Source organism: Staurois parvus, unplaced genomic scaffold (genome assembly GCF_062004578.1).
Source record: "Staurois parvus isolate SC_StPar_1 unplaced genomic scaffold, SC_StPar_1.0 ptg000136l, whole genome shotgun sequence".
Taxonomy (NCBI): domain Eukaryota; kingdom Metazoa; phylum Chordata; class Amphibia; order Anura; family Ranidae; genus Staurois; species Staurois parvus.
The window spans coordinates 14,859,901-14,880,000 of NW_028317932.1; the positions used below are offsets into that span (position 1 = coordinate 14,859,901).

A 20,100-nucleotide genomic window follows, 5' to 3' on the forward strand; every position below is an offset into this window, starting at 1 on the left:
CATAGGATTGAATGATGGTATCTCTGAAACAGTGAGAAATGGTGGATCGAGAAGCAGGTTCCCTTTTTACAGGGATCATCAAAATGGCAAAAGTGAGGATCAGACTTCCTGATGGATGCAGTGGCTGTGAGATAAACTGGCAGTGCCCAAAGTACCTATACAGAATAGTGGGAGGTCTCCTTCTGGTGATCTGGAGCTGTGCAGATGGATAGAAGAAAGAAGCCCTCAGGTTTAAAGATCAAAAACTACCCAAGCGGCGTTTGCCTGTGTGTGGCGAGAGACTATGCTGGAAGCAGACTTCCTAGGTTTTAAAATTGTGAGAATCATTAATTTAGAGCCTCTGTCACTCAGAACGTGAGCTTAAACCAACGTGTTATTTAAAGCCAGTGACCATGTAGCAGGAAGGTATATTGGTCCTCGAAAAAGAACATCTAGAAGAGCCCTCGGTGCATCTGCCAATATTGTGATTAGGTCAGAGTACCACATTCGCCTGGGCCAATGTGGTGCTATGATGATCACTGGAATGCCCTCCATCTCAATCCTCCAAAGCAGCTGAGGAAGAGTTTCAGGTGAGGAGGGCATGATCAGTGAGCATAGCCACCAGTGCATCTAACGCTTGCCATGCAGAGACTTCTGGCAGTTGATGCAGCGAGGCCTGTGTCAAGGAGACAGTCTCTGAAGTCTGTTGTTTAGCATCCTCCCCTGCCACGTTGCTACCTGAAAGAACCTTTCTGCATCTGACACAGAGTACGTGTTGGAAAACATGATCCCTTGTTTTTGTCATTCAGCTCTGCTACCCGCTTTTGAGAGCTCTCCCCGAACACTGGCCTAAGCTAGCGGCTTGCTTAGACCAAAAGTGCCCACTTGCTTGGAATGTATAGACTGGACCTCTGGACTCCCTGCTTTCTTGTAAGTGATTCCCTTACAACATTCCACTTGCACCCTTTGTGCTAATTTTTTTTCCAGCACCTGCCACCTTGACTTTATACTATCAGCCGCATTTCTCTGGCCACATTCCACCCATGTTTTTAGCTCTTGGTTTCAGGATCTACTCTTGTAATCCTTTTTGATTAAGTTCCAGAGGCTGACCAATACTATGACTGTATTAGTGTACTTCAGCTCTAGCATTAAAATTGCAAAACAGAAGAACAAAAAAGTGCTTTGAAAAAACACAAACATGCAATAATGCACATACAAGATGCATAAAAATAGATACAGTATAATGTAATGAATGTCAGATAAGTGCATTACTCTTTGTGCATAGGTGTAGAGGGACCTATCTTCTGAATCTGTTTTGATTTATTTACCTACAACCAATAAATACTTGACAGAAATGCATGTTTTCTGCACAGAGAATGTTTCTTTAGTTTCTTTGAGGTTGCAATTTAGTTTTTGGAGCAGTCATGTTCCAACTTTAGCTAAGTTATAATAAAATGCAAACCGTGAGCTCAAGTGTACCATATTTTCTTGTCTTTGCTAAACTATGATTTTGAAAGAAAGCCTGTCAAGGGGAACAACGAAACACGGTATGCTTGAAATAATTGCTTTATTTCCTAAATCTGCTTTGTAAACTTCAAAGGTTGTAGGGATATAAACCAAGTTGTAGAATTTACTGAACCAAAAAAAATATTTTTGTAAGTTTGATGTCTTTGATGAATTCCTACTTTGAAACCTTCAATTAGTTATAACTATAAATTTTATGGTACACAGAACTCTGTAGTAGCCATTGTTTGTAAAAATCCATACTATGATTGGTGGTAGTCTAAATGGACAAAGAAGAGTTTACCTGCCAGTATCTCCGTAATTGTTCAATGAGTCTAGATGAATATTTGTAACCTAAGCAACCAATTACCTTGGAACCAAGTTATTTGTAATGCTGTTTTTGTAGATGCACCAGTGATCTGTATTAAAGAAACTTAGATACTTAAATGTGTCTTTTTATATAAAACTGCCTGGACTGTCCTCTGAATGTTCTTTTTTTTTTTTTTTTTTTTGTTTTGTGTTACTTGACCCTTCCTTCTGATCATATTGTGAGTTTGTGAGTTAAGGGAATGTACAGGGGTTTTGTACAGCATATCTACCTTATTTATTATGGTTGTGTTTAAAGAATGTTTGAGCTTTACGGTTATTGGGTAAACATGAAATTGTAAATGTGAGTGTAAATTGAAGCTCTTGGCTTCTTTCCATTTTGTTTTTCACTCTTTTTATTAGCTCCTTTGCTTGAGTTTGCTTACAGAGCTCCATAACTCAAGCTAAAATATACACAGGGCAAAAGCTTGCAGTACATGTTAGGACCTAGTTAGATTCCCCAATCCATGTTAAAACAAATCAGATCAAAGTTGGTCAAGTGGTCGCCAAAAGCCAGCACAGAGGAATCAGAGCAGTGTTACACCATTACACCCCCAGTGTATGACAGGCTGCAGAATTAACAAAAAGGGAAGAAAAAAGAGAGCACAATGATATTGCCCAATAAAACAACTTTTAATAAATGTCCATTACAAATATATATATATATATATATATATATATATATATATATATATATATATATATATATATATATAAAACCATGCACTCACAGGAGCCAGGGCACATAGACACATTGTTTTGACAATGTGATTCATAGTGTAAGCTAGAGCCATGGCCGGGGACAAAACTTGAGGGATGCTGTGCTGAGATACGCCTGTTTTTTCCTCCACTTCCAGGACAGCTGTCAGCCAGGCTGTTATGTTGGATAAAAAAACTGCCTCTAGCAGACTCCATGGCGGTGCACAGTTAAAGCTGTGGGAGTTAGTTGTATGTGTATATCACTCTTGACAATTCCTGACTGTCAAGGCAATGCATTTTGGGGCATGTCCCCTTTTCTCAAGCCTGCTGTGGTGTATGTGTCACATACATGCAGTGCAGTTTATTGTGAACTCCAACTCTTAATAGTCTCCAAAATGCCTGTACTCTGTGTGTCCTGTGCAGTGTTAAAAATGTGGCCTGCCCTATATTTGCGAGTGCTACTGTGCATATCGGCTTGTTCATTTGGAATGGGCTGTTTAAAGCGGTGCTTCTCAACCTTTTTTTCCGTCAAGGCACCCTTTACAATTATGGACAACGTGAAGGCACCCTCTATAATTATGGACAGTCTCGAAGCACCCTCTAAAATTATGGACAGTCTTGAGGCACCCTCTAAAATTACGGACAGTCTTGAGGCACCCCATTCTAAAAAGTAAAAAACTATTCTAATCGTTTTATATAATGTATCAACATCAACACACATAGGATACCCAACGTTGGAGGTAATTTTATTCTTCCAAAGCAAAGACACTTTTGCACACTGGTACTGAATAGTATTCCAGTGTTTCTCTCCTCCCTCAGTTTTTCTTCATCACTCAGCTAATTTGACCCCAGCACTGACGAGAGGGACAGGGAAGGGTAAAACAAGGATGCTGTGCAGGCAACCAACATCCTCCTTTATGAACTGATGTCATTGGTTGTTAGAATGCCGGCAGCTAGAAGATCTTAATAGTGCACAATGAAAACCTCTGGCTTTGTGTAACTAAAAGGCAGTCTTGTTCCACCCACTGGCTTGTATACAAAATTTGGGCAATTTTTAGACATTTTGCCAAGGCACCCCTGAAGAAACCTCAAGGCACCCCAGGGTGCCTGGGCCCCCTGGTTGAAAAATGCGAACATGAAACTAACAAAGTTGCTTGTACTGTTCTTTTAATCTTTATCTAGCACTCGGGTCTTTTAATGTATGTTTTATCTTTGCATGTGGAAAAAAGACATTAGTTAGGCCATCTGAGGTGCAAAATGGCAGGAAACCAACAGCAGCAAAGGCATTCATAAATCAAACTCTAATTGGTATACATTGTTGAGCTTTTATAACGTTGATATAGGCCCTCGGTTTGGCAGCATGGATCAAGCCTAAAATGGTTGTTGGATTCTCCAACCACTAAATAACCATTTGTGTAAACAATCCATAAGCATGCATACTAATGTTACCTGAATGTGCATGCTAATGTGTAAATAGAGAGTGGTAGAGAGGCCAGGCATCCCGATTGCCAAACATATCTTGGAGGAAAAATAAATTCAGCCTGACTGGTGGTATCTCTTCCAGGAGAAAAATCAACAGTGGATAAATGCTACTACCCGTAGATATTATGATTGTTCTCTGTAACCGGGCCATATCAGATGACAGTCATCTCACGCGTGTGGGCATTGTCAGCTCCACTTAGTGTAGAGGCAGGTGAAAACAACTTATAACCACATTCTTGAGCCATTTTTGAAAGAAGCTGCAAAGAAATGCCAGGGTTTTTTTCTGCAACCTGTTGAATTTTAGCTTGCATTCTCTACCCTACAAAGGAAAGGTGGAATGTGGGATATGGCATCTATAGACAGCATTTCTAGTTATTGTAGCATTACCGCATCTGTCAAATACATAATTTATCAGTTAAACATATTCTTGGCTTGTGAGGCAGCAAAAAAGTCGTACATGTTATGGCCATGGAAGAGTTTGAGGTTAATATTTATCTGTTAAGCCTGTGGATTTGTTTTTTTTTTTCTTTAGTAGAGGTAAAATAAGTAGAATTGTCCTCCAGTAATCCAAGGATTCTGTTTGTAAATGGAAAAAGGCAAATGCTGTAAGGGTCTTGGTTTATGTTTCAAAGTTTATAATCTGTAAGTAAAAAAAAACATATGTTATGGGCGCCCAAGGACATTTGCTGCTCTTATTAAATTGCGTTTATGATGTTGAGATACTTTTCCTGGTGGGGCAGAGAGAGTAGAACTGAATGAGTAATCTAAAGTCAATGCAGACATATACTGTATTCTATAATTGCCAAATTTTGGCAAGTTAAAAAAAAAAAAAAAAAATGCTCTAAGCACGGTTTCATCTTGACTGACTGCATAGTAAAATGTCATCATTTTAGAAGTAGTAAACACTGTTAAATTGTTTTTTTCTAAATAAATGGAACAGAAGTATATTTGCTCTTCCAGCATGTCTTGACTATCAAAGATGAGGAGGGGCAAAGACACAGTATAACTCCCAGTGATCTTAAAACACAGCTGTACTACACTGGCTCTTTTTTAAGGAGATGTTGAAGGTAACTTTTTTTTTTTTTTTTTTTTGCTCCTCTTCTCGGGTCCCCTGCTGGCACTCCTAGCCCCTCCCTCCTGCCAAGTGTCCGCAGAGAATACAACTCGCTATGGGGGCACACAAAGAAGCTCACTCCCAAGCTGCTGCTCTGAATGTCCATTCACATAAAGAGCCTCATCTTGGCCCAGCACCCCTCTCTCCTCACGGGTTAACTGGTTGTGATTGACAGCAGCAGGAGCCATTGGCCAGTGAGGAGGGAGAGTCCCTGGATAGCTGAGGTTCTTGCGCACATGGCTGTATTGCGATGGGGCTCAGGTAAGTATTGGGGTGGGCCTGCTGCATGCAGAAAGTGTGTGGTGGTTTTTTTTTTTTGTTTTTTTTTTTGCCTTCATGCATAGAGTGCATGAAGGTAAAAAATCTTCAGCCTTTACAACTACATTAATAAATTAGATTACATCAAGCCTCATTTTAATTATTACCCTATGGTTTAATTGCTACAACTGAAGGCCCAGGTCAGTGTAAAAATTATTTGTATGCATTCAGCTTGTCTGTATCTACTCTGAAAGCACAGACTTAGAATGAGAACTGGAAATGCATCTCTTTCCCAAAGTTATTGAGTTTACTGATGGGAGCCATAAACTATATTTATGCTGCACTGCACTTATGCAATCACTGGTGGTCACAAACTGCAGCCTTTGTATGCAGTTAAGTCCTTGCCATTTCCCACCCCATGTGATTTGCAGACCTCCAATTTAAGAAAACGATGTTCCTCTAGAGGGATGATTTTCTTGTGAACTGATGTTCTGCAGACGTGCTCTCTACATTGTTGGGAAATTCATGCAATCTGTTTGATCGCCTAATGTTACAGTGCAGACTGCATACAAGCTAATTGTAAATGGAATTATTTACACTGGCCTGTGATCACTGCTCTCAAAGCTGAGATAAGATGTTGTTTGTTATCTATGGATACATGAAGATGCTAGCTGACTGGCAGTTCAGCTAAAATATTGGCTTCATTACTTTGACTTTACTGGTCTACATACATATTCCAGGTCAGTGACTTAAAACCCAACTCTGGGGAAATTAAAAATGTCCCCACTTACTTTCTCTAGGGGAGAGGAGAAACCATTTCTTACTTACCTGATCATCTGCTTCCTCAGTAGACAGAGCTCCCTAACTTTCCGACAGTGTGCTGTCCCCTAACATGATCACGTCCATTGCAAGCCTTTGGACTCTGCTTTGCCCTTGATGACATCAGGATTCTAGGCTGCTAGACTGGGGAAGAGGAGGATATTAGAACTTGTCTAGCAGCAAGGAGGAGCGTTTAAATAAATCTTCTTTTACTGTTCCCCTAGGATTTTTTAGTTGCCTGTAGTTGGGCTTCAAAGGAAGTCAAAGGTCCTTATCTCCTTGTTAAAGATAGATGGCTTAAAGTACTGAAGCAAGAGCAAAGTTACTACTTTTACTAGGAAAGGTAACCGCTTTGTGCTCATTTTCCTAATAACAACAATGGCAGCAGGCTGGTAAAATACTGTCCTGGTAAAATGTTAGACAACTGGCTCCATGGTTCTCTTGCAGGATTCCTCGAAAGCATGTAGAGCAAGGACAAGAAATTATTCATGGTGTTTTTTATGAAGTCAGTTGTTACAAATTAAACTTTGAGATCTAAATGGTTCTGCCATTAGAAGCTGTGTTTTTCTCTATCCAATTTATCTCAATGAAATTGAATAGTGGTGCACCGAAATGAAAATTCTGGTACTGATACCGAAAATTCAGAATACATGTGGCTGAAAATCGAACCGAAACCGAAATGTCTGCGTCTGCGTATGTGGAGGAGGGGAGGCTCCAATTTTTTTTTTTCTTTTTTCATGTATATTTTTTTTTTAACTTATGATTTTATTGCTATCACATAGGGGACCAATAGTCCCCTATGTGATAGCATATGAGTGACAGGCCATCTATGTAGGGGGGAGGGGGTGCAAGGAGGGGGCATGAGAGGAGCAGTGTATACAGAGAGGCTCCCTCACTGGCTGTTACAATATGTCAGTGCCGGTGTTTAAATGCAATTGCCGGCTTTTTTTTTTTTTTTGTTCACTATAGCTCAGATAATGAGCTGCCACTTTCCCCTGAGCTAAAGGAAACATATAGTGACAGCCAGTCACTGTATACACTGTTCTTCTCCTGCCTTTTTCCGCTGCCCCCTCCCTCCTTCACATCTGCAGTACACACAGTCCCCTGTAGTAGCTAAATTTGTCCTATCAGCAAGATGCCAGTAGGGCTATTTTCGGCCGATATGTTACTTTGGGCGAAATTTCGGTGCATCCCTAAGGGTGAGAGTCCTGAATACAATTCTCATGAAACTGGAGCTGGCAAGCATTTAGCATAAATAATGGGATGATCTCACATGTATGAAGCCTTTGTTTGACAAGGTTTCCTGCCCATATCTGACTCCTTGGTATCCATCCTCAATTTAAAGTGGTTGTGAAGACTAAAGGTTTTTTACATTAATGCTTTCTCTGCATTAAGGTTAAAAACTTTCCGTGACCAGCTCCCTCCCGGTCCTTATGTGAGTCCAATCTCGATCCAACGCTGTGCCTGTCTGCTGCAGTACTTCGCTCTCTCCTCCCAGGACTTGGAGGCAACAGCGGGAGCCATTGGCTCTTGCTGCTATCAATCAGATTGTGTGAGGAGGGGTGCTACAGTTGTCTTGTTATGGGGAAGAGGAGCCAAGAGCGTTAGCGTTGGACTCAAGAAGAGGAGGTTCAGGGCCGAAACTAGGGGGGGGGGGGGCGGCAGGGGGGACATATGCCCCAGGTGCCACATTGGGGGGGGGGGGGGGTTGCCACCACTGACAGGAGTAGTGACATTGGCATCACTGCTTCTATCAGTGCAGCACTAGGTGGGAGGAGAGAGTCGGGAGGAGTTTTGGGCTGTGCATAGTTGCCAACAGTCCCGCTTAGCTGTTTGCACCTGGAACAGAGCAGTCCTCCCTTACATGCACAGGCTGTTGCATCTGTCAGATCCTTTCCCCTCCTTCCTCCCTCTCTCTCATGCCTCTGTGCTTGCAGAGCTCTGCATGGAGGACACAGCTGCTGGGGGGAGGAGCAGGGCATCTTTCAATGAGAGAGAGAGAGAGAGAGAGAGAGAGAGAGAGGCACAGGCTGTGGAAGGATGAGCTAAGCCGATGGCTGCTGCCTGGAGCACACAGTGGAGAAGAATCCAGTGGTTACAGACATCTCCAAAGGTCTGTTTGTAAAATAGAATGGAAAAGCCAAATTTGATATTTTTATGTCAGCAATTAGAAGTTTGTATTGGTAGTGCAGTAAGGAAGTTTGCAGATATCTATGATCATCATCATTGGGATGTTAGGTTGCTATTAGAGATATCCTATTGTCATCATTATGTGTTTGAAGATGTGTAAAGTTTCTAAAGTCGTCATAGGCATTGTGAATGTACTTTTATATTTATTTGTGGGTAATGTGAACATGTGGATATTTATTTGGGTTTAATATAGTTTTATAATGGCTATAACAAACCAGACCGTAATAATAGATCTATACAGTAGCATGCCCTGAATCCATGGTGGTTGCCTCAGGTCCCTGGTGCTGCTTTCACAGACACCACAGCAACATCTCTCCCAACTGCTTGCCACCTGTCAACAGTAAGACGGCAAATTTTGGAAAGCTGCCCCTCATAGTTGCCAAGTGTCCCAGATCTTCTGGGACAGTTCCATTTTCTAGACAGTTGTCCCGCAGTTGCTCTGTCCTTTGTCCCAGAAGCCAATCCATGGGGATGCCCCTGAGGCTGCAGAAAAAAGGGACTGTGGAGTCTGTCCCTTTCTCTGTCTCAAAGGTGGAACATCAGAGGTCTGTTTAGACCCGTGATATTTCACCAAATCCCCCCAACAGGGCTCCTAAAAAATTGTAAAAAAATAAAAATAATTTTCTAAAAAAAAAAAAAAATGTATTAAAAAAAATAAAAAACTGACACTGTCATACTGAAACCGTGCACTGCCCTGCTGACACTGTCCACTGGCCTGCTGACAAAAACCTCTTTCCCTACTGACTGACATCATCCACAGTCCTACTGACATCAACCTCAGCCCTAGTGATACTGTCCTCTTTGGGAGAAGGGGGGCACTGAACTGAGTCTTTGCTCCGGGTGAAAGAGAATATCTAGCTTCACCACTGTTCAGGGCCACTCTGCAAGAGCATTGCAGAGAGCAGGGAGGTATAATATCTGTATTAAAAAAAAAAAAAAAAAATCTTTACAATCTCTTTAAAGCACATCTATGGTCAAAATTTTTATTTCCTGTTTATTTCATTTATTTCTGGTCTGTTTCTATTAATCTGAATGATTTTGAAGTTTGTGAACTTGTTTTGTGAAGAATATCACATAAATTTTCCTTCTTGAATTCTGTGACACGTTCACTATGCCCTGAAAGTTGTATCATAGAATTCAAAAAGCCTGCATTCTGAACTGCAGAGGTGCATAGAGGAGGAGTTTCAGGAGATATTCTGTACAGGAATCGCAGCTTGCAGTCAGCAAGGTAGCATGGGATACGTAGTTCTTAGAAATCAAGTCTAATCCAAAGGAATGAAGAGAAGCTGCAGAGTATGCAGCTTATTCAGGGAGTTGTGGAAAGGGAAGGCCAGCAGACAGGCAGAGCTTATTACATAAAAGGAAATTTTTCAAGTAAGCTTTTATTGGATTATTAAAAATAAATATTTTGTATTGCTATTATAGTGCTGATGTTATAAAATTAAAGTGTATGTTGTGACCAAAAAACTCCTTTTAATTTAATGTATTTTGTTTTCTTACAGACATGCAGCAAGTTTTGGAGAAATTGACTGATCTGCCCTCTTCAACGGGGGCAGAAGAAATTGATATTATATTCCTGAAGGGAATAATGGAAAACCCCATTGTACGATCTCTTGCAAAGGTAAATGCATTTGAAATGTCTTTCTACCATAAAATATATCATACAGTAACACTTACCTGTTCTGTGCAATGGAATTGTACATAGCGGCCCTGAATAGCCTCTTCTCATGTCCCCTTCTGGGGATTCTGGCTACTTTTCTTGGTGGGCCTCATAGGAAGCAGATTCCTATGGGGCCCACCTGCGGGATTGATCCTGAGCCACAGTGCCTGCATCCATAGACACAGTGGCTCGGCCCAACCCCACCCTAACACTGCCACATTACAGGATTTGACTGACAGCAGTGGGAGCCGATGCCTCTCTCTACCTCAGTGAAATAACATATAAGTGGGAAAAAATGAAATCCAAAAATCAAGCTGCTAAACCTCACCCTCTACTAGAGGTAGTAATAACAAAAATCAAAAGAAAAGGTAGTGCTAATTAAACATATTTTTGTGACAGTGATGCATAAACCCAAAAAAAGTTGTGCAAATATTCATAAAAAATATAAATACTCAAAACCACAAATATTTCATAAATGATTCAAAAAAGTTTCTCTAAATTCTCAATTCAAAAGCTTCATAATTGTTGAAAATCCACCACCAATTGTGTAAGACTCCATCACCAATAGAATTAAACTCACCAGAGCAAATTGCTAGTAAAATTATAAACTAGCAAATCGCATGTTGGCTCTGGGAACAATGGTCTGCAGACTGATGACCAGCAACAGAAGATGTTTCTTATAATGTACAGATATTCATATAACATATACGCTCAAAGGAAGAGAACAGAGCAGGAAATAGTGTGATACTGTATAGCAGGTTTTTATTAAAAGCTTATTATCCAAACAACTCACATTTTTAAGTGTCACAAGCCAACACTAGCATAAGACCGCAAAACACATAAAACTGCTTCAAAAGCCAGAGACGCCGGCAGCTTACAGACCGTGGTGATGTCACTCCGAGGCTCCACCCTACGCATTTCATCACTTGACGTCTTCACAGCGTGGAAGGTTGAACGTCAACACATACAGGCAATTTATACTCCACACGATGGACATATGGGAACAAATTACTATGGCAAAATGCGCATGCAAATACCATTCTAAAACAACTTCATGTAATTCTAATATTCTAATACATAATTATAGTGCCCAAATCTAGTATATAGTGTTTACCATATAAGAATCAATTGTTATTTAAAGGGCCAGTAAAACTTAAGGCGGAACCCTACCTCTTGGCACACAACAATCTAAAAAATAAAATAAAAAGTGTACACCGAAAGAGGGAATCAACAGCCTATCAAACCTCTAGTATATCAAAAAATACATAATTATCTAAATATAAACTAATATAATAAAAAAAAAAAAATTAATTTGTATATTATGTCACAAATGTATAAGTGTCAGCTCATCTTCCCCACCAGCTCAGGCCGGGGTACCATCTAGAATAGCAAACACTCAATAAGTGACACAAGGAGAAAAACATTTTTTACATCATCATCAAATACATCTAGAAATCTATGAAAAATCTATTTAAATTGATGTCAACATTTAACCCATGGGGTCGCAAGGTATTTAAATGATAAAATTATAAAGGTTTAACATTTGTTCCACGGGCCTATGTTAATAAATTTGATACATTCATAGATGTACAGAAATTTGTGAGAAAACTGAATATAAAAATGTTTTTTGAATTAAATAAAAAGTTAGTGAATAATGATAAATTGCATTCCGATAGTAATTTTCAACATAGTAAACTAAATAATGCGTTCACATTCAATCCTAAAAATAAGGGGAACGAATTTTTAGAAATATTTAAAAACTTGGTGGAGAATGATATTAAAAACATCTATCTAAATAATAGAAATGGATTTCCTCATGAAATAGAGATTTGGTATTAAAGAATTAGAACAAAAAAAGAATGTTATTAAAGCAGCAGATAAAGGAGGGAGTATAGTAGTATTAAATAAATCTGATTATGAGGAGGAGATGGAGCGGTTATTAATGATAAGACACTTATGAAAAATGAACTAGGAACCCTACAAAAAATCTAAAAAAATAAAAATAAAATTATTTGCCAAAATGCCATAAACATAAGAGTAAACCACCTACTAGACCAGTGGTCGGCAAGCCGTGGCTCGCGAGCCACATGCGGCTCTTTACACACTTTAATGCGGCTCTTCTGTGTGCCGGGCGCCCACTCCCCTCCCTCCTCTCGGACGGCCGCCCCAAAAGTCAGGACTCTGCAGCTAGCCCAGCAATGGGCAAACTACGGCCCGGCGGACCTTTTAATCCGGCCCGCGGAGCATGATCCAAAAAAAAAACTGCCATGGCAGTGCGCTCAAATGCAATGATTGGCCAGTCTCGCTGTCACTCACATCCTGATAGCCAGTGATTGGCTGTCAGGATGTGTGCAGGCGGGGCAGCGTGACGAACGTGAGAGGAGCTAGGCTCCTCTCACAGTCCGCCCTGAAGACCGGAACGGCGCGGGAACACGGCGAGAAGAACGTGCGGAGCAAAGGTAAGTGAATTGACACAGGGGGGACTTGGCTTACTACTTGCTACTTACTTACTACTACTATATGGGGGATGAATTACTATATGGGGGATGAATTACTATGGGGGATGAATTACTATAAAAACTTATTGAAACTAAAAACAGTGTACCATCCTATGTATTTTCAGTTTTAAAAATGTGGCTCTCAAAATAAATTTCAGTCGTGGTTTTGGCGAGATTTGGCTCAGTTGAAAAAAAAGGTTGCCCACCACTGTACTAGACCAATCGTTAGTGGTATAAATTCCATCTTTGCCAGAAATTGCAAATATATTGACTATTATTTGCTAGAAATAGTGGTGAAAAATAGGTCCTTTCTTAAGGATAGTGGAGACTTGATTAAAACCTTGAGGTCTATAAATAATGCAGATCTTTTGCTGGTGACAGTGGGTGTGGAGTCACTGTATATCAGCATTGATCAAGATGATGGTATTAAAGCGGTTCATTTGGCATTGAAACCTAAAAGTAAACTAAAAAAAACTCAGTTTATTGTCGAACTATTAGAATTTGCTTTAAAAAATATTTTTTTCTGGTATAAAAACATTTTTTTTTTTCAACAGAGCAAGGGTATAGCTATGGGAGCTAAATACACCCCTAGTGTTGCTAATCTGGTGATGGCTAAATGGGAAGAGGAATGTATCTATGATAGATAGCCAGAGGTGGCACTATATAGGAGGTACATTGATGACATTATTATTTGGAAAGGTACCCAGGATTAACTTGCTGTATTCTCCAAGGTTGTTAACAATAATAATTATGGTTTGATGTTTACAGTGACTAGTGACTCAAGTAGATTTGGACCTCACTTTATTTAAATTTGAAGGTCAAATTTATACTAAATCTTTTTTTAAAGCTATAGACAGGAATAGCTATATACCTCTCTCGAGTTGCCACCACCCCAGGTGGCTTTATATTACCCCTAGGAGCCAATTCACTCGAATCAAAAGAAATTGTGATAGAGATACAGATTTCATAGCACAAACCGATACGCTGATGAGGAGGTTCATAGAGAAAGGATATAATAGTTCATTTTTGGAGAAAGAAAGAGACCATGTCTTACATAAAGATAGAGAATCTCTTTTTAAGAAAAGCAAAAATCACAGTAAGGTAAACGAAGGAGTTATGTTTATTACGGATTTCAAAAAAATTGATCATCATTGGAGAGGAACAGATATGCTAAAGGAGGTTTCCAAAAGGGAAACCCATTGGATTTATAATTTAAATACCTTGCAACTCCATGGGTTAAATATTGACATCAATTTAAATTGTTTTCTCAGATTTCTAGATGTATTTGATGCTGATGTAAAAAATTTTTTTCCTTGTTTCACTTATTGAGTGTTGGCTATTCTAGATGGTACCCCGGCCTGAGCTGGTGGGGTAGATGAGCTGACACTTATACATTTGTGACATAATATACAAATTAATTAATTTTATGCTTATATTAGTTTATATTTAGATAATCTATGTATGTTTTGATCTACTAGAGGTTTGATAGGCTGTTGATTCCCTCTTTCGGTGTACACTTATTTTATTTATTTTTTAGATTGTTGTGCGCCGAGAGGTAGGGTTCTGCCTTAAGTTTTACTGGCCCTTTAAATAACAATTGGTTCTTTTAGTGCGCAAATTTAGTATATAGTGTTTACCATATAAGTATTCTGTATTAGAATGTTAGAATTGCTTGAAGTTGTTTTAGAATGGTATTTGCATGCACATTTTGCCATACTAATTTGTTCCCATATGCCCATCGTGTGGAGTATAAATTGCCTGTATGTGGTGACGTTCAACCTTCCGCTCCGTGAAGACGTCAAGTAACGAAACACGTAGGGTGGATCCTCAGAGTGACGTCACCTCATTCCGTAAGCTGCTGGCGTCTCTGGCTTTTGAAGCTGTTTTATGTGTTTTTGCGGTCTATGCTAGTGTCGGCTTGTGACACTTAAAAATGTGAGTTGTTTGGATAATAAGCTTTTAACCGCCTCCTGCCCGCCATATAGTAATATGACGGACGCAAGGCGGTTCTCTCGTTCTGGGAGGACGTCATATGACGTCCTCCCATTCTAACCACACATGCGCGGCTCCCGGAGCGTGCAGTGCGGCGATCGGTCCAATCACAGCTGATCACATGTAAACAGGGAAATGCCGGTCATCGGCATTTCTCTTCCCATGAGCTGTCACGCTGACCGCAATCTGCATTCCTCGGAGGGACATGTACACAGATCATCAGAGCACTGATGATCAGTGTGCCCTGATGATCTGTGTAGCCCCAGCAGCGCCACCTGTCAGTGTCCATCTGTGCTCATCCATGCCACATGCCAGTGCCACATTTCAGTGCCCATCTGAGCTGCCTTTCAGTGTCAACTATCAGTGCTGCCAGTCAGTGCCGCCTATTAGTGCCATATATGTGTGCTGCCTTTCAGTGCTTATCAGTGATGCCTGTCAATGCCCATCAGTGCCACCTACCAATGCCTCCTCATCGGTGTCCATCAGTACAGCCGATCAGTGCCCATCAGTGCAGCCTCATTAGCACACATCAGTGAAGGAGAAAAATCACTTATTTACAAAATTTTATAACAAAAACTAAGAAAAAACGTTTTTTTGGGTTTTTTTTCAAAATTTTCTGTGGTTTTTGGCCTGTTTAAGAAAAAATAAAGAACCCAGAAGTGATTAAATACCACCAAAATAAAGCTCTATCTGTCACAAAAAAATTATAAAAATTTCATATGGGTACAGTGTTGCATGACCGCGCAATTGTCATTCAAAGTGCAACAGCGCTGAAAGCTGGAAATTGGCCTGGGCAGGAAGGCGGTATAAGTGCCCTGTAGGCTTGTGGTTAATAAAAACCTGCTATACAGTATCACACTATTTCCTGCTCTATTCTCTTCCTTTTGAGCGTATATGTTATATGAAGATCTGTACATTCTAAGAAACATCTTCTGTTGCCGGTCATCAATCTGCAGACCATTGCTCCCAGAGCCAACAATATTTGCTAGTTTATAATTTTACTAGCAATTTGCTCTGGTGAGTTTATTAAATTCTGTTGGTGATTGATTCTTATACAATTGGTGGTGGATTTTCAACAATTATGCAGCTTTTGAATTGAAAAATATTAGAGACTTTTTTTTAATCATTTATGAAATATTTGTGGTTTTGAGTATTTATATTTTTATGAATATTTGCACAACTTTTTTTGGTTTATGTATCATTGTCACAAAAATGTTTGTTTAATTAGCGCTCCCTCTACCTCACCATAACCTGTGAGAATGAGAGCTGCTATAGATGGGTATAGCGCTTGATTGAGTGAGGTGAAATATATTAAGGCTTTAGAACTATGTTTAATGTCATAAAAATTAAGATATTTATGATAGGTTTACCTTTTGTGTTAAGGGAATAGTTTATTGAAAATGCTTTTCATTTAGGGCAGAGCTTGGTAATGGTAAATAATTTTTAACTTCCATATGAAGCTTCCATCCAACAATGATTTAGAGCAGCCATTCTCCACCAGGGTTCCTACAGAGTTTGCTAGAGGTCCTTTTGAGCATTGGCTGGTTTACCTTAGATTGTAAGCTTCCTGAAGTCAGGGGCTGATATAAATATATAATATGTTAAGCGCTTTGTAAATTTTTGGCGCTTTATAGATGTCTAAAAAAATCAACCTTTTTTGTGGTGAGATCTCTAAAGCTGGTAACGGTATTCTAGACAAAGGCCCATCTAAAGTTCTGTATAGGGGAAATGGGTCTCCCTCCTCCTGCCTGTGATCTCTCTATTAATGTACCTTAAAATTCTGTTTGCTTTCTCTTCTGCCTGCCCACAATATTGTACTCTGTGAGAGGATTTTTTTTTTACCCTAAGTGCATTATTATATATTTGACCACTTGGCATACAGCAGACAGTGAGATAAACCATAGCTACAGCCAAAATTACAACACATGCAAAAGCTGTTACCTAGTAGAGCCATTTTACAACAATGCATGTACTCTTGTGATCTAGCCAGCCCTGGTGTGCTATGTAGCATTTGCTAAACCATTTCCCGTCCTGCACATGTACAAATCTGTATGTTGCTTGTACATATGCATGCTTGTATGTTACATTTGTAAAACCATTTTTTGTCTTTTTGCTTTATTAAGCTATGGCTTTAAGGCCCATTCACACCAGCAGGCCACTGGTGTGCATTGTGAAGCAATGGCGTGATGCGTTTTAATAGCACTTAAGGCAAATTGCTATATCTATGCAGTACGACTGTGTTGGGCAAGAGCAAGGCTGTCCAGGACAAACCAATGCATATGGTGGGAATGGGCTCCTAAAGTAGCCAGAGTGAAAGATCTTAAGGAAATTTTCCTGGTCAAAGATGACATAATCATGGCTGACAACATATTTAGAATACTTTTCAAACATTTAAATATTTGCTCTCTGAAGTACTTGTAGTTTGATATTTTCAAAATTATAAAATGGTGTGAGTTCTCTGTACAGATCCAGTTAGTCTGTGTTAAGAGGCAAATAAGTCTTGAAGTACAGTGTGACAGTTCGATTGAAAGTAAAGCCTGTCTAGCCGGCAGTCAGTCCTACGTGATGTGCGCACAGCAATGCCTGAGGAGCTAATTGCTCTTTATCAGTCTGGATGAAACAGAATTTGAGAGACTGCCATACAATAGTATTTTTGCCTATAGTGGAAATGTTCAATTGGTTATTATGACTTTATCATGTGCGCTATCTTTTATAGGGGAAAAAAATAGCTACTTTTTTTAACCTCCACTTTTACATTTCTGTTTTTTGTGATCCATAGATGACTTGAATTTCTTTCCTTACACCATGGATTCGTGGTGTTCATGAACAGATTGTGCCATTTATAACAATAGGGTCACTCCTGAAAGGATTTTCACTGCCCCAAAAATCTTTGCTGAACTCTATCCAGTGAAAAAAGTTTGCAAAAACGTTGGCTATTCCTGTGGTTGACCCTGCTGTTTCTCTCCTGAACATAAATCTCACTGTACCTATTGAAAATGTTCCTTTTTTTTTGTGTTGATGCCCTGGAACACATCAGACAAATATGCAACAATGGCTCTAATCTCCGTTTATATTTGCAGAATCTTATGGATAAAAGCTGTCTGTAAAAGTACCTCACATGTAGGCCCTTCAGGGAAAATCTGTTTGACTAGGCACTTGACCAGTTCAGAGGTCGCAGATTGAAACGTTTTGTTTCCCCAGAAGTACATACCAAAACCACCCTCCTCTGAAGCACTAGCTGCTCTAAATGCAGAGCACCTGCACACTCTAACCAGGCTTCAACTTCAAAAATTAAGTTCAGGCCTTCCTTTCAGAACAAGGCTTTGCACCTCAGACCTGTTGGCTCAGTCAGTGGTTTCCAAGGATACATAATAGAGTTCAGAAATTCTACTGCCTTACTGCTTCAAATCAACCAAAAACTGTCCAGGGACATTCAGATTTGTAGAATGTTCTGAACCACCTGTCCCAGGGAGTTGTGCCAATACAGTAGTGGAACAGGTTCAAGGGATTCTGCTCAAACCTGTTCACAGTACTAGAGTCCAGTGAGGGTATTCATCCTATACTCAATAAATTAATTAAAATTCCAAACTTTTGCATGGAATATGCAAGGTCAGTAATTGGCTCTCTTAGCAAGGGGAATACATGGCATCCATAAATATCCAAGGTGCCTACGTGCATGTTCCTATTTACCTACCTCATCAGCAATTTCCATGCTGTTCAGTCTCAGACAATCATAACCATTTTTTTTTTTACACACTACAATACTCCGTATTCTAGTGTGACCCTTGCCCTTTTCCCAACAGGTACGATCCCTAGCCTTTTCTCAACAGGCCAAATTCGATACAACGATGGTATTATTATTCGTTCTACAGATCTTTATCAAAAATGAGCGGTTTTTTTTTTTTATATGATTTTCTATCCATGTATGGCCAGCTTGAGAAGCGACTGCCAAGATTTATTCTGATACTTGGAAATCTTGCTTTGCCTGGTGCAAGCACAGTCAGTTAAGTCCCAGAGATTACTCTGTACCTTACATTATGGCTTTCCTGCAAACAGATCTTGACCAGAATCTAGTTATTCGCATGCTAAAAGGCCATGTATCAGCCTTATCAATCCTCTTTCTAAGACCTTTTAGCTTCGCACTCCTTTGTGAGGAAAACAAAAAAAAAAAAACTTTTTATTCAAGGTTTTCTTCATGTCAGACCCCCTTTCTGTACACAACAACAAGGCTGTATTACACCCAAGACCATCCTTTCTTCCAAAGGTGGTTTCAGCATTCCATCTCAATGGGGACATCCTTTTGCCCTGTCCAAGCATCCAAAGGAATTCTGTCTACATGGCCTGGACTTAGAGCCATCACAATGTACCTATGACCCTGTTGCTGGTTACCAGTTTTCCTTCCTTAGACTACTTTTGGTAGGTCCTGACCACTGCAGACCAGATACATCCCACAAAGACTGCAGTTCTGGAGATGCTCTATCACAGTCTTCTATCCATTACAATTTAGTGCAGCACTGCTATATCAGAAATTAATTATATATAAATGTGTAAATATTCTCCCCAGCGTGCTGGCAAATATGTGCAAAAAAAATAAAAGTGCTTCATTGGAAAAACCTTGAACCTTTCACCAGAATATAGCTCTTTTCAGCTCCAGCAGATTGTCTGTTCCCTAGGCTACATGCTAGACCAACTGGGGATTTACTGTGTAGCCTGAGAAACAGACAAATCTGCTGGAACTAAAAAGAGCTATATTCTGGAGGAAGAAGGTGCAATGTGCAAAACAATATTGGCGTACTGAAGGGGAGAGAGCGATGGTATGATCCGAAAAGAGGAAGGTGTGCCTTGACCTATATTATATACGGGTCAGTTATCAGACGGACGTGCATATCGAGCACAAAGTGGGGATGCATGTGGAGTGAATACTTGGAGTGGATCACTGTACATGCACTTTTTGGGAGCACCAAAGTTGAACTGTTTTACACAGTGTGGACTGGGACTGCTTTACTGGTAATATTAGTTAAAATCTGACTCTGTTAACTCTCATAATTACTGGCTGAGGCTTACGGTGTGTATTAGGATTACATATAATGTTCAGTTCAGTGTGCCTTGCATATCTACCATGTTTACGCTGCATCTCGATGTACGCAGTTTTTGCCTGTTATCTTACATTTGTAATTTGAATAAACTTTTATGGAATAGAAAAAAATCTAACACTGTAATTTAAACAGTGGGACTTTTCTCTATTTTGTTCTATTTGAACTTATATATATTTATAAAATTTCAAAATATTTTAGGAGGTTTTTACACTGTGGGCCAATTTTCAGATTTCAGTGCTGTCACACTGTACCCAAATGAAATTCTAATTTTTTTTTCCTTAGAAAGATAGAGCTTTCTTTTGGTGGTATTCAATCACCACTGCATTTTTTTTATATTTTGCTATATAAATGGAAAAATACAGAAAATTGTGAAAAAAAAGGTTTTCTTAGATTATTTACTTGCAAAAATGTTATAACTTTCTTCATAAATTTAGGCTAAAATGT

At 39.6% G+C, this 20,100-nt stretch overlaps 1 protein-coding gene across 2 annotated transcripts in view; it reads left to right on the plus strand.

Annotated features, from left to right (window-relative positions):
- PALS2 (protein associated with LIN7 2, MAGUK p55 family member) overlaps positions 1–20,100 on the plus strand; it is a 154,780-nt gene that overhangs the window by 62,462 nt on the left and 72,218 nt on the right. For both annotated transcript variants that reach the window (XM_089673208.1, XM_089673207.1), the window contains exon 2: positions 9,913–10,031. In XM_089673208.1, coding sequence (XP_089529334.1) covers positions 9,915–10,031 — 117 coding nt within the window. In that variant the 5' untranslated portion in view covers positions 9,913–9,914. The remainder of the gene's footprint in view (positions 1–9,912; positions 10,032–20,100) is intronic.